We start from the raw sequence: 14,568 nt of genomic DNA, 5'->3' as shown, positions 1-14,568 counted from the left end.
TTCTGTTCTACCTTTCGCAAATAACAACATCTTTTCGCTCTTTCAGCTCGGGGCTGTGCAGCGGCCGTAATGCGCCTGTGGCTGTCACCCGACTCAGATATGCCGCCCATAGAAATGTGCGGCGAGAAGCCAGCCGTTGAAAACTGGCAATACGTGACCCAAGGCCAAACCGCACGAATCAGCTTCACCAGTGCGGACAAGGCCATTGGTGCACAGGTAAGTTTCGACCTCATAGCATCCAAGCAACTTAATCCCCAACGTCTTCCTTCTCCGGGCAGGGCTTCCGCATAATCTGGACCGAGGTGCAGGATTCTCCCGTGGGATCTAGTTCCACGATGTCGCTGCTGTGCGAGTCCACGTACCACTTTCAGTGTCCGATTTCCGGCTTCTGCATCTCGGAGCGACTGCGATGCGACGGCGTCAAAAACTGTGGCGCCGCGGATAATAGCGATGAAATGCACTGTGAGTCGTGAGTGAGTCGAACGGATTTCAGTTCATTTTTTCGCAGTATAATTTCCGATTTATTTCAAGTATTTTATCAGTTCGAATCGAATCAGTTCCGTCCGAAAAAAAAAGACGAGAGTTACTAAGAGAAAAATCGGCTCCCCATTCAAAGTTCAGAACGCAATTTGCAATTGCTTCCAGCGCGAGCTTAGTTTTATGATTCAACCGTCCTTTGTTTGATTATATTTTTAGCATCTTCTATTGAACAGAACACAGTCCTGCCAATACAGATTCGTTGTCCCATGTTGCTTTATTTCGAAAACGCGAACTGCATTTTTTCGATCGGAACCTGCCACAGAAGTTGAGGGCAATCAATTAGAAAAATACTTTAAATAAAATCAAACACCCCCTCATGTCCCCTTACCCTCTAGAGCGAAAGATACAATCGTAAATGACGAAACCTAACCTCGCATTGCTAACAGATGAATGCCTTAGCTAGAGTATCAATTCCGGACTGCCCCTACTAGTGATGATGATAAAAGAGAATTTACACATGGCATCCTCCAGCATTATCTAGATCAATCTTTTTCATCCACCGCTATTGTGAATGTCTGTTCCATCCTTCTTTGTGTACTATTGAACTGAATTAACTTTTGTAAGGTTTCCTAACGTAACGAAACGAAATGCACGTTCCACTACTGAAATATAAGAGCACGATTCTGTTACATCAGTTTAAGTTGAAATTTTTTGGGTTAATTCTACTACCATTTTTTTGTTAATTTCTTATCTGGATGTACCCCTGATTGACTAACTAACACTGGAAACATAATCTGCAGGTTCTTCAGAAAAGAATGCGTCGAGTATAATAACGATCAGCAAGAAAACTGTAACATCTAGTAATTTCTTAGTCTGATAAGAGCGTATGACAACGTTTGAAAGTATTGAATGTTTTACAAATGAATCCCATGATGTCTCAGGGCTTGTCTCTTCAGTTCTTTACGCTAGTCCCAAAAGGCCTCTGCACTTATTCTTATACGTGCGAAGGAGTTCCCATAAAATCTCGGGACATTATCCATAAGACCCGTAGGGGTTATGACGTAGGACTACGTCTGTGATTTCTATATGGGGGGTACACTTTGTGTAAACCAAAAATGGAACATGTAACAAAATTATGCAAGATTTTGAACATTAATAACCCAGCTGCCCTTGGACCAATTTCAACAATTCTATCACCAATCGATCAGAAATATTTCTACGCATCAAAAGCAATGCTTTCGACTGATCATTTTCAACAAGACACTATTGGAAAAGTGGAAATGTCAAGCATTGCTCAATGTACAAATAGAAAGTGATAATTTCATCACTGTTTTCATTAAATAAACGTTCTTCCCAAAACCAGTCGTCACAATCGAGTATCACTTGGTTGTACATCATTCTGATTTAACCTGAAAAGATATAACAGAGCGCTGCTGTCTAGCCTCAACTCGTTTTCGCTTCGGAAGGCGTGGTGGGCAGGCAGCAGAAGCATCAATAGCAGCAGTAGGAACGTGGTGTCAGGTTAGGTAGTCCACTCTTCTACCCAACAAGCAACAATGGCTGGTCGTGGCAAAGGAGGAAAAGGTCTTGGTAAAGGAGGCGCCAAGTCTCATCGCAAGGTTCGTCGTGATAACCGCCATCCGTCGTCTGGCTCGCCGTGGCGGTGTCAAACGAATCTCCGGTCTGATCTACGAGAAAACACGAGGTGTGCTGAAGGTGTGATTTTTTTTTTAAGAAAGACTATCAAAATTTCATTTTGTGGTTGTTTCCCAAACACAGACATCATATTGAAACACCATCGTGATTATGCATGATAGCATTCTCTGTAAATTCCAAATGGTACAGTAAGTGCTTCAGTGTTTACACTCCGCGTTGAATAGAGTCAATATTCGAAGTGAAACAAGTGTTTTTTTGAGAAATTCTGTAAAAATCTTCAAAGGGTCTCAACACATGGCTGCTAAATATCCCCGCGATTATCGTAAGCGCGTGAGAGACCAGGAGGCAGGGAAACCTGTGAAACAGACGCGGACCGTTGCTGAACACGTTCGAATGTGGCAAAAGCAACCTAATTTTAGGATTTATTCAATAACCGCCCAATTTCAAAAATTTCAATAATTTATTGTTAATTTTGGAGTTAAGTTTCTAAACCATTTATTTTGTTATTAATAGATTAGTGAATGGGAGCATCAAAAACAATCTCGTAGTTCTACGTCAACAATGCGGTCGTGTTTTGGAAACAACCCTTAGCTTTTTTTTTCGAGAGCCGAAGTGACAGTCGGTCACTAGTATTATTATTATTATTATTATTATTATTATTATTAACTCATTCAATAAGGCTCAATCGAATTAACTTCACAGAGCCGAGGATTCTTGTTCACTATACAGAACATCGTAAAACTATAGTCAAAAGGTGCAGCACAACCAACACTTTATCTTCCGCTATCCAATAAAACTCCTTCATCAGAACGGGATCCGCTTCCAGTGGTTTTTATTGTATGGCAATCAAAGCGCTTCCATTGCAGCAATGGACGCAAAACGTGGTCAACACACTCATACTCTCATCACGAAACGGTTGCTGTCCAAAGTCAACGACGCATCTGCCCAAAAAACTGCCATTGAAAAAAATGAAGAGGACCACACAATGGTTGCTGCCAAGTAAACAGACTCGGTCACTAGTGAAGTGGCAACAATCACGTCGTGAAAATGAAGAGTCATGTAACCACGACGTGACTTATGTCACCTCAGTAGCGACAGAGAGACACTTCGACTCTTGGAATAACCCCCGTAGGCTTGTCCCTAGTTTAAGCTTGTTTCATATATCCTCGGGTCTGACCTGAATGAATGGGTTTTCTAGGGTTTCTAGAGCTATTCGAACGGATGAAAGACTTCCATCCTGGGCGGCTGCTCACTTCTGCCTTGACCTGGGCCTAGGTCAGATTCCTATCGACTTGCTTAATTTCCTTATTGAGCCTCCGCCGCAATGAGCCCCTGGGTCTGCCTCTGCTGCAATCTCATGCCGGATTCCAATCCAGTGCTTGCTTGCAGATTTCGTTTCCACCCCGTTGAAGTGTGTGGCCGACCCACCTCCACTTTCGCTCTCGAATTTCTGTTGCTATCGGCTTCTGATGACATCGACGATTGAGCTCGGCATTCGAGATCCAGTTGTGAGGCCACCAGGCACGAATTATATACCGCAGGCATCGGTTGATGAAGACCTGCAGCTTTTGAGTGTTCTCCGCTGATACACACCACGTCTCGCTGGCGTATAACAACACAGATTTCACATTCGAGTTGAAAATTCGGATTTTGGTGCGTTGACTTATCTGGTTGGATCTCCATACGTTTCGTAAACTCGCAAAGGCAGCCCTAGCCTTCTTGATTCGTGCACCTATGTCGCTCTTGGTCCCGCCGTCCGACGCTATTTGGCTGCCAAGATATTGGAAACTTTCGACCTTCTCCACTGCTTGCTCCGCTACCGTAAAGTTGGAAGGGTTGCCCGTGTTGATATCCAACGATTTGGTCTTGTTGACGTTGATGGTGAGACCCGCCGCAGAGGAGCGTTCGGCTAGGTCATTGAGCTTACTCTGCATATCAGAGCGCCGTTGTGCTAGTAGAGCAACAGCATCAGCCAAATCGAAGTCGTTGAGATGCTCCATGGTGATAGGCTGCCAAAGCAGCCCACGGTTCGGTACACGGTCAATTACACCTACCATGATCTCGTCGATTACGATGAGAAACAGTAGCGGTGATAGTATACATCCTTGTCTCACACCAGCGACTATCCGGATAGGGTCAGACAAGGCTCCGTTATGCAGAACTCTGCACGTGCACTCTGCGTTTCGATGAGGTTGACGATTTTATCCGGGACTCCCTTGCGTCTCAGGGCGCTCCACAGATTCTCGTGATTGAGACGGTCGAAAGCTTTTTCGTAGTCAATGAATACCGAATAAAGGGACTCTTGGAATTCATTGACCTGCTCCATGATGATGCGGAGCGTGACAATATGGTCCACACAAGATCTTCCGGCACGGAATCCTGCCTGCTGCCGTCGGAGAGTCGCGTCGATCTTTTCCTGTATCCGATTCAGGATAACTTTGCACAGAACTTTGAGAACAATACACAGTAACATGATACCTTGCCAATTGTTGCACACAGTCAGATCGCCCTTCTTTGGGACCTTAACTAAGATGCCCTGCATCCAGTCGGCCGGAAAAGTCGCGGTGTCCCAGATATTACAGAATAGTTGATACAACATTTGTGCGGATAGCATGGGGTCAGCTTTGAGCATCTCTGCTAATGTGCGATCGACCCCTGGAGCCTTGTTGGATTTCATGCTTCGGATAGCTGCTTCAATCTCCTGCAGTGATGGGGCCTCGGAATTGACGCGAGTGATGCGCCGCACCCTAGGCGGATCATGCCGAGATGTTGATGGCTGGCTGGCCGTCGAAACTTGAAGAAGTTGTTCGAAGTGCTCAAACCAGCGTTTCAGCTGGTCAGTGGGTCGGTAAGCAATTTTCCAGTCGTGTCCTTCACTGGCATCCTCGGGTCCATCCTTGCTCCACTCAGGCGTCGTGAGATATCGTAGAGGAGGCGTATATCGCCAGTGTTTGCGGCTTTCTCCCTTTCGTCGGCCAGAGAGTTCACCCACGCTCGCTTGTCCCGTCTGCAAGAGCGCTTGACTTCCTTCTCTAGAGCCGAGTACCGTTGACGGGCTTCGTTCTTGGCTCCTCTGGTTCTCGCCCGCTCTATCGCGGCTTTTGCTTCTCTACGCTCCTCAATCTTCCGCCAGGTTTCATCTCACCCAAGTTGTTCTCGCTTGTTTCTATAAAGGCATTCTTGATGGCCGTCTATTGTTCTTCTACGCTGCCACCTTCTAGAACGTCCGCAGCTCGAGTCTCAAGTTCTTCAACAAAAGATCTTTTTACCGCTGGATCTTCAAGTCGGCGTGTGTTAAACCGCCGCCCGAGTCTCTCCTCCCGTCGCTGGATCCGCACCATGCGTAGGCGGATTCGGTATGTCCATCACGGGAAACCCACGTGACTTTGTGTACTGGCCGATGGGAAAAGAGCGAGCCCCCGATCACCATGTCGTTATTGCCACAAAATTCTGCAAACAGCTCACCGTTCTTGCTCATTTCGCCGAGACCATGGCGTCCCATGACACGCTCTTGGTCCGTGTTGTTGGAGCCGATCTTCGCATTGAAGTCGCCAGTGTAGATCTTGATGTCACCCTTTGGAACCTTATCCACGACGGCATTCAGTTGACTGTAAAAATTCTCCTTGTCCTGTAGCTCGGCAGCATCGGTTGGCGCATAACATTGGATTATGGTAAGGTTACGAACCCGTGTTCTAAATCTGGCAAACGATTATCCTCTCATTAACAGGCTCCCACTTGATGAGCGCCGCACTTGCCTGGATGCTAAGTAGGAGACCAACTCCACGATGGCGGGGAGCGTTTTCACCTCGAATACCAGAGTATAGTAGTACCTGTCCCGACGGCAGTTTGTGTTCTCCAAAGTTTGGCCAACAAACTTTACTCAGTCCCAGGATTTCTAGCTTCATGCGTTGCGCCTCGTTGGTAAGTTGTGCCAGTTAAATCAGTTCGATGTCTGTTGGTTTCTGTAACAATTGTAAAGGTTTCAGAGACAGTAGGTGGTTGGCCTAAGGTCTCCTATCTGCCGTGATGGGGCTGCCATCTTAGGTGTAGCTTCCGGGGAAGAGCATTTCTTATACAGCCGCTGGATGCCTGTCAGACGCTGTTTGAGCCGCACCTCCATGGTGAACAGACGCTCGAGTTGGCGAAGCATTTCCTCTATCACCGTTCTATGGTTACTGCGCCAATGTTCGCGTCGCACCTCCTCACTCTGCTATTGTCGGATTGACAACATTGCCCAGGCTACGCCAACCAGCTGTGCTTAAAAAAAAACCTGAAATGCTGCATTTGGAAGCTGAGTGTATATACAATGGTTGCTATGATGAGTTTTCACCGTTTGCTCTCCAGTTTTCAAAATGACAAGCAAGAGGAGCAGCGTGTCAAAATTTTGCTCGCGCAGCAAGAGAATCCGACGTTCTCACACGCCAAGTTGGCAAAATTGCTGCATGTGTCCAAATCGACCGTGACAAACGTTTTAAGTGTTCAGGGAGCGTCTGTCGACCGCCAGGAAGCCTGGAAGCGGCGGCAATCGTAATCCGGACGTGGCAGCGACGACGAAGAAGGTGGCGGTGAAATATAAGCGGAATCCTAACCTCTCCTTCCGGGACGTCGCTGGCAAGCTCAATGTCTCAGATACTACTGTGCAGCGGGCCAAGAAATGAGCCGGGTTGTCGACGTTTAAGAAGGTGAAGGTGGCGAACCGAGATAACAAACAAAACACGTCGGCAAAGCAGTGGTCCCGAAAGCTGTATACGAATCTGCTCACAAAGTTTGACTGTGTCGTCATGGACGACGAAACTTATGTGAAGGCGGATTTTAAGCAGCTTCCAGGACAAAAGTTTTATACCGCAGCAGGAAAAGGGAAGGTGGCCGAAATTTTCAAAACCATCAAACTATCGATGTTCCCGAAAAAATATCTCGTCTGGCAGGCCATATACACGTGTGGTCTGAAAAACGACATTTTCATTACTACGAGAACCAATCAATCAAGAGATCTACGTCCAGGAGTGCCTGAAAAATCGGCTGCTACCATTCCTAAAGCAACATAATAGACCTGTGCTGTTCCGGCGGCCGGACTTTGCGAGCTGCTACTATGGGAAAAAGGCAATCGAGTGGTACGATGCGAACAACGTGGTTGTGGTACCGAAAGACCACAACCCTCCCAACAGCCCAGAACTCCGCCCTATCGAACGGTATTGGGCCTTGGTCAAACGGAATCTCAAAAAAACTAATAAATCCATGTAAAGCGAGCAGCAGTTTAAATCTAACTGGCGTTCGGCGGCAAATAAGGTCGATGAGACCACTGTGTAAAATTTAATGGAAGGGGTTAAGCGGAAGGCACGGATTTGAAACGAACATTTTTTCCTTTAAATATATGAATTGAACTACCAAAAGAAAAATAAGAAGATTTTTGTGACATGAATTTTGACTGAAAGAAACAATCTTTTTGTCGAACAATTTTTGCGCGTTCCAGTCTTTAATCTTCCATTCCGAATAGAGATCTCCAAACACAATCTCACGAACACTAAAGTCCAACGTCCAAATATAAAAATGAAGAAGCAGAAGAACCAAAAAGGTATCGCGATATCACAACTACTTCAACTGGAACCCCGCGGTCTCACGCACACTCTTGTCTGGAGAACTCTATAAGCTATGATACACTGAAATTAATTTCACATTATAATAATTATGACACCAGTGTTATTTAGTCAATCAAAACTCTGTTCCTAAGGTGTTCCGTTTAAGGTTTCCAACTGTAGTCGTAATCATAGTTTCCTTTAATACACGTTCCATGAAACTCACTTTCAAATTGAACTGATCAACTGCTTTGCAAGCACTTCTGAAAGCTGAAGACTCGACGCTGGCAAAACAGTAGTCCTAGAACCATCTGAATGACAATACTCACCTGTTTCTTTTCTTTCATCTTTTCTTATTTTCTTCTCTTGAACTTACCTCTCAAATCAACTGTCCAAATCAATATCAACAACAATCAACCTCCAAACCACCAATCAACTATTACTACTTCTACTACTACTACCACTACTACTACTATTCAAACTAAAACTACAAACATCACCATCACAACTACAACCAACCACCGGTTCCACAAAATAAGGTGAAGCATCTTCCAATCCTATTTCTACTGTGTGTTACCTTTTGGTGGCATTTGTCTGGATGTCCCATAATCGTCATTACCATTAGCGTTGATAGTGAGCTATCCTCAACCCCCCACGACGAGTGCCAGAAGTAGGAAAAGAAAGCCGCTAAATGTTGTTTCCATAGTACTCAAACGCACCTCCAAACATAAACAAAACACAAACAATGACACGAAATTGAACTCCTTTCTCGCTGATAACGCGTAAGATTCGACATTTGAAGAGAACAATTCTAAACCGAGCTATCTCAGTTGTGCATGACGTTTGTTCTCCTAAACACAAACACTCATCTTCAAACAGAACAAAACAAAACTGTAACCAATACAACGGAACTTCCATGGCTGCCTTCCACTTAGCTTTTTCAAAAACAAATTATAAACAAGTGAGTTATCTGCACAATTTTCAACCTTTTTCATCACGGCTTCAAATATATCGTTATCACGCACTACTTTTAACCTTACACCAATATACTCTCAAAACCACAATAAACTCCCGTTGCTAATGGATTTGTGTAATCTATAGAATTTTAGACTGTACCAGAAAGCATAAACCGTGAACATTAGATTTGTTTGTAGTATTTTGAACTGATCACACCGCAAATATGCACTAGCAAACACATACACACACATACGCGCACTTTAAAAAAAAATAGCATCGGGGTAATCCCAAAAGAAACGAGCGACTTCTTCTTCATATGGCAAATCCAAATCAATTATTTTACGCTTCTGCTTTTTCCTTTGGATCCCACTTATTCTACAAATGAACAACAAATTCGTTCGGTTTCGATTTTAAGTGAATTTTGTTTACATTCCAATTTTGAGTTTCTGTCACATGAATGACATTTAAAAAAAATGAACTCTGATTTTAGCGTTTGACTCATGAACCTATTTGTACCTGTTTGAATAATAATAATAATAATGCAAACAATAACAACAACACTGCGTCCAAAACTATGCAGAAATGATCATGACTGTCATCGAAGTGCTGAAAAAAAATGTCATGACCATTTCCAACGCTTTGCCTTTATTCACTCACACTGACATTCAGCCACTACACACTACGCTAATCGAATATTTGCAATCGATATATTCTAACCAACGCTAATATTAAACAATTGAACAGCTTTCTAACAACAGCTACTAACCGATTGATTCTTTCCCTTCAAACATAACCGCTGCATGACTAATGTGTAACGAAAATTTACGGTCAAATTCCCACTCCGCCCCTGGATTCGCACAACGCAAAACCGATCATTGGAATGTTTTCTTTTTGGGAACCGCAACCATGCTACCATCCCGTAGGCACCATCATGATTCCCGAGGAGGATCACGGCGCTCTAATAATAAGCTGCATAGCCGCCGCCTCGTTCCTAATCTGTCTCCTTTGCACTCTCTGTCATCGAAAAAGAAAACGCAGACATCACAGACAGCTGGGGCTGCATAGAAACGCAGCCCACTACGACTCGACGACCAGTGCGACCGGTATCAGTGAGTATTGCGCGATGATACTAGATTTAGATACAATGGTGAAGGTAGGGAGTCCGCAGGCGGAACCATGCCAGCCTCTGTAGGCGGAGCCGAGTAGGCTTCTGCAGGCGAAACCGTGCAAGCTTCCGTTGGCGGAAGCTGGGCATGCTTCCGTTTGTGGAACCGTGCAAGCCTCCGTTTGTGGAGCCGAGCAGGCGAAACCATGCAAGCTTCCGTTGGCGGAACCGTGCAAGCCTCCGTTTGTGGAGCCGAGCAGGCTTCCGCAGGCGGAACTGAGCAGGCATCCGCAGGCGGAGCCGAGCAGGCATCTGCAGGCTCCACCAGCAGAAGCCTGCTCGGAGCCGGTAGCAAAGGCTCCGTCTGCGGATGCGTGCTTTTCTTCGCCTGCGGAAGCCTGTTCGGCTCTCGCAGGCGAAGCCGAATGTATATTATTTTGAGATGTCTACTGACAAAAAACAACCACAACATTTTCAAATTCAACTCTTAAATTCCCAGGCTTAGGTTCCAGCCGGCGCCACCTGCAAGGTGGTGGCAGCCTTTCGGGCAGCCTGCACGGTATCAACAACAGCGAACCGATGCAGATTCCACCGGCACCACTGCCACCGGTCAGTGTACCACCGCACGTGTGCATCAACGACACCCTGCTTGATACGGACGACCTGAATGACGATCTGTTTGTAAACAACTGCGACCGCTTTGACGATAACGGCGAGTGTGTATAGCGGTGAGAGAGACGGACGACGAGGGGGCTGCTCTACCAGCACTGCAGCATCTGCCAATTCTGTCAGCAACTTTACCGAGGGCGCTACTGTTGCTCATTCTACTACTACTACCCGTACGACTACTGTTCTACAATGCTAGCAATGCTCTGCTTTGGCAGCAGCACCAGCGCCGACAGCACTCGTCAACTAACGAGAACCCCTATTAACAACAACAACAACAACAACAATGGTATCCATGGCAACGATATCCGAGCAATCCAAAGCCGCCGAGTAGACAACTACGATTACGAAGACTACTACTACCAATACTATCATAACAATCACCAGCACCAGCACCACTACCACCAACAACAACAACATCCGGCTATGGTAGACACTACAGTTGACACTGCGAAGGTTATTTACTATTAGGTGCCATTGTTCGTGGAATTTGAACGACAAAAACACAACGCACGCACGATTAGTAGCTCTATTTGAAAACGACTTCTTGACTTTTGTTTTGTTCGAATCCAGGAAAACAAAAGAAGAAAAATAAACAAGGCATTAACAATAATTAAACAAGGATAACACTAACATTAGATAAATTAAATATTTTAATTAAAGGTGAAGAAAAAAGGCAACAGTAAATGAATTTTTTATTCCAATTATGAATTAAAACAATACTGTCGAGAAAAATGATTCATAAACAACAACAAAACAAACGATAAAGGAAAAACATTACAAGTATAGTAAACAAGAAAAAAAAACAAAGAAAGATTTCATAAATAATCGCAATACATTATATTTTAGTTTAGGTTTTCCAAGGTGCAGATGAAGAAACATACAAGAACAGTAAATCTTTAACTGTAACATAGTTATTAACGACAATTGAGCAAAAAAAAAACTGTGAAAAAAACAAAAACAGGAGAGGAAAGTGCGGTGAAGTTGTTTTATTTGTAAAGTTCATTTTATATGAAAACCCCTTTTTAATAAAAACAAAAACAAACTGAGAAAAAATCGTAAACAGACTAGAAGGAGACGCAAGAAAAAAAAAAACTCGTAAACGAATAACCAAAACACAAACAAACAAAAACTAGGAAATATTTAAAATTAACAATACACACTGTCACATTACACGGAAAAAAAAACAATACACACATAACAAAAACAAACACGCATTGATATTAGATGAAAACAATCGCAAGTACGGGAGAAAAATCGTAGAAAACACTCAAACTTAACACTTACAAACAGATAAAGGAAAATCATACCACACACACGGGATATTAATTTGTAACATAAGGAAAAAGGGAAAAAGTTGTTTTTATATATTTGTACGAAATAGTTATTAGACATTGATAAACAAAAAAAAACGATGTGTAGACTAATTGAAAGTAAACAAACGACTAACACATACATAGGTAAAACGGGAGAACGAAGCAAGTCAAAGAGGAAGAAGAATCCAAGTATTAAACCAAAAAAGCTCAACTTTTCCGATGAATACTAAACGAACTCGGTCTCAACTTTTTGTTTGTTATCATGGGTAAACAACTTTCTCGAAGTATTCAATTTGATGTTTCTTTCAAGCAAACACACTGAATGAACTAACCAATAATGTAAACAAACATTAATTATGATCACTCAAGTTTACGCTTACAATGATCTTCCCTGTAATGACATAACAAAGCGATGGACGAACGAGGATAGAACAAAAAAAAACAAACAACTAGTCGAAGTAATCAAGTTTTGTATAAACAGTGAATCAAAACCAAGCCGACGGAGGAAATAAAATGGGAAATTGTTAAAACATGTGAATGGGGAATACACAAACATAAGCGCAGAGACAAAAGCATAAAATACAAGACACTGCTGCAACTAAGCAAGTTAAACACTAACTGAACAAGTAAAACATAACAATTAACCATGTAATAAATGTGTAAAGAAACCTAAAACAACTACTAATTTAACAGAAGCAGGAAAGTGAGGTTAACCAAGAATATTATCGCAAAATGTGAGCGTCCAAAGAATAGGTAACACACATACATACACGAGAAAACGTATAGTAAACAAAGAAAATCAAAACAAAATAAAATAACATGTACACACACATACACACACACACATATGCGTACGAAAGCGGATAAGAAAACACTGACGGTTTCGTCACACACAAAACACACAAATATCACATTCAATACACACACACAAACTACGGAAAAATGGTAAAATAAAGCAAACATAAGTGAACAAACAAACAAAAAAAAAACACAACTCGTATGAAGGTAACAAAATGTAAAAGAAAACGTCAAAGGGAACTACGACTCCCCTCGAATCTTCCAATAGGACTGTATTTTTGAAAAGTAAGCCACACTCACACCAACACACACTTACACTTGCCGAAACGAATAAGCAGAGCAAAAGGAAATGAAATGAACTTCCAGTTAACCGAGAAAAATCAAAGAAAATAATAAGTATTGCCTTGCGTTCTTCCCATGATTCGTCGCAGCAAGCTTTGACTATGGCTGTGCTGCTTGTCAACTTTGAAGCCGACCCCCGCGTCCTTCCCTCTTTACACCATGAAAGCAAGTGGTGATAACAAAAAAAAACAAAAGAAAATGCACTCACACAGACAAAAACAACGCGAGATGTTTGCAAAAAAAACATAAACAGATACACACACACACATACTCACTCTCACACACAGGCACTAGTTATTTAAAGAGAAATAGAAACATTGCTAGGCAGCAAAGCAAAACTGTAATTGTTTATACATGAGTGTCTAGAGCAAAGCGAACCCAAAACAAAAACATAATGTGCCATGCGATTGTGACGCTCTTTTTTGTTCGGTAGCGTGGTGTGAAAGCTGACTGACTGTTTGTGTACTAGGTAATTTGCGTTAGGATGGTTTTCCTGCTTGTTTCGGTACAAAAAAGCTTCTCCGATCGGAAATGTGGATAGGGGAAGAAATGGAAGGATCACGCGGAGAATGCGAAAACAAAATGGCTATCATTGGTTTCATACAGTGCACTGTGCATGCAACTGTACCAGACGGGGCAGATGGATTTCTGACAGCTCTCAACGGTGATTTCTTTGTGGTCCACAGTGTGCCAAAACTAGATTTAGCACATTTTTAGGGCACTCCTCGGCACACATGATGATGAATTTTGATAAAATTTGGCACACATCAAGATTTAGAATAGCCATGCTGCTAGCCTTAAGTTTGCATCATCTTCTCTATATTCCATATACTTTTTCGTTGTCGTGAAGCACCATTTGCACAATGGAACGTACTCACAGTCGAAACTCATTTATTGGAGTTCCTGTAAAGAGAAATTGATGACATTTCATCCATTCGGCAGCTTATCTGCTCGTTTGGAGTGACTTTTGACGTAGGACTACAGGGCTGATTACGGATGTCACTTCACGGTGAAAACTTGTCACTTGTCGTCACGGTGAAGTGATTCCCATTTGATTTGTTCGGCAATCACGGCTCTTATTCCGAGTATCACTTCCTTATCACCGTGTAGTGACACCCGTAATAAGGCCCTACGTCTGTGATTTCTATATGGGGATACACTTTGTGAAAACAGAAAATGGAACATGTAACAAAATTATGAAAGATTTTGAATGTTAATAACTCAGCTGCCTCTGGACCAATTTCAATAATTTTATCACTTATCGATCAGAAATATTCCTATGCATCTGTCAAATTCAAAACTTTATCATTTTTTTTTATCAAAATGTCGCTAGTGAAAATTTTACGAATGTGCAACTGTTGCTATGATAGTTAAAATTATCACCGATTGCCTGCGAAAAGCGATTTCCCTAACGCAGATTTCAAAGTTGAATTCCATCCAGTCTCACCAAACAGTGTTTATTCATTCACCGCGTGGTGAGTGGTGGTGTTCTCCAGTACACAACACAAGGCTGCCTGCAAACAGCGAGCGGCAGCATCCATAGAAGGAGGAAGAAGCCACTCCGCTATTGATCGGAATCAGTAGCTCTTCGTGAGTGACTCGGTGTTGGCCATCTATGTCAAGCGCGTTATACTACACAAAACACAAGCTCATGCTGCAGTTAAACAATAAGATT

General features: G+C 43.0%; 1 protein-coding gene across 12 annotated transcripts in view; it reads left to right on the top strand.

Annotated features, from left to right (window-relative positions):
• The window catches only part of LOC135717643 (cubilin), a 617,516-nt gene extending 603,650 nt beyond the window's left edge, over window positions 1-13,866 (top strand). For 8 of the 12 annotated variants that reach the window (XM_065239791.1, XM_065239793.1, XM_065239797.1 and 5 more), the window contains 4 exons: window positions 47-216; window positions 279-462; window positions 9,590-9,775; window positions 10,271-13,866. In XM_065239791.1, the coding sequence (XP_065095863.1) occupies window positions 47-216; window positions 279-462; window positions 9,590-9,775; window positions 10,271-10,497 (767 nt within the window). In that variant the 3' untranslated portion in view covers window positions 10,498-13,866. Of the gene's footprint in view, window positions 1-46; window positions 217-278; window positions 474-8,248; window positions 8,621-9,589; window positions 9,776-10,270 lie in introns of those variants that run through there. The other 4 variants (XM_065239800.1, XM_065239799.1, XM_065239802.1 and 1 more) reach the window with 3 other exon arrangements.
• Window positions 13,867-14,568: the final 702 nt, after the last annotated feature.

This window comes from Ochlerotatus camptorhynchus, unplaced genomic scaffold (assembly GCF_037179485.1).
Source record: "Ochlerotatus camptorhynchus isolate MF236.1 unplaced genomic scaffold, CSIRO-AGI_Acam_v1.1 ptg000062l, whole genome shotgun sequence".
Taxonomy (NCBI): Eukaryota; Metazoa; Arthropoda; class Insecta; order Diptera; family Culicidae; genus Ochlerotatus; species Ochlerotatus camptorhynchus.
Note: the sequence above shows the minus strand (reverse complement) of the source record. Positions and strands in the feature narration are given on the sequence as shown.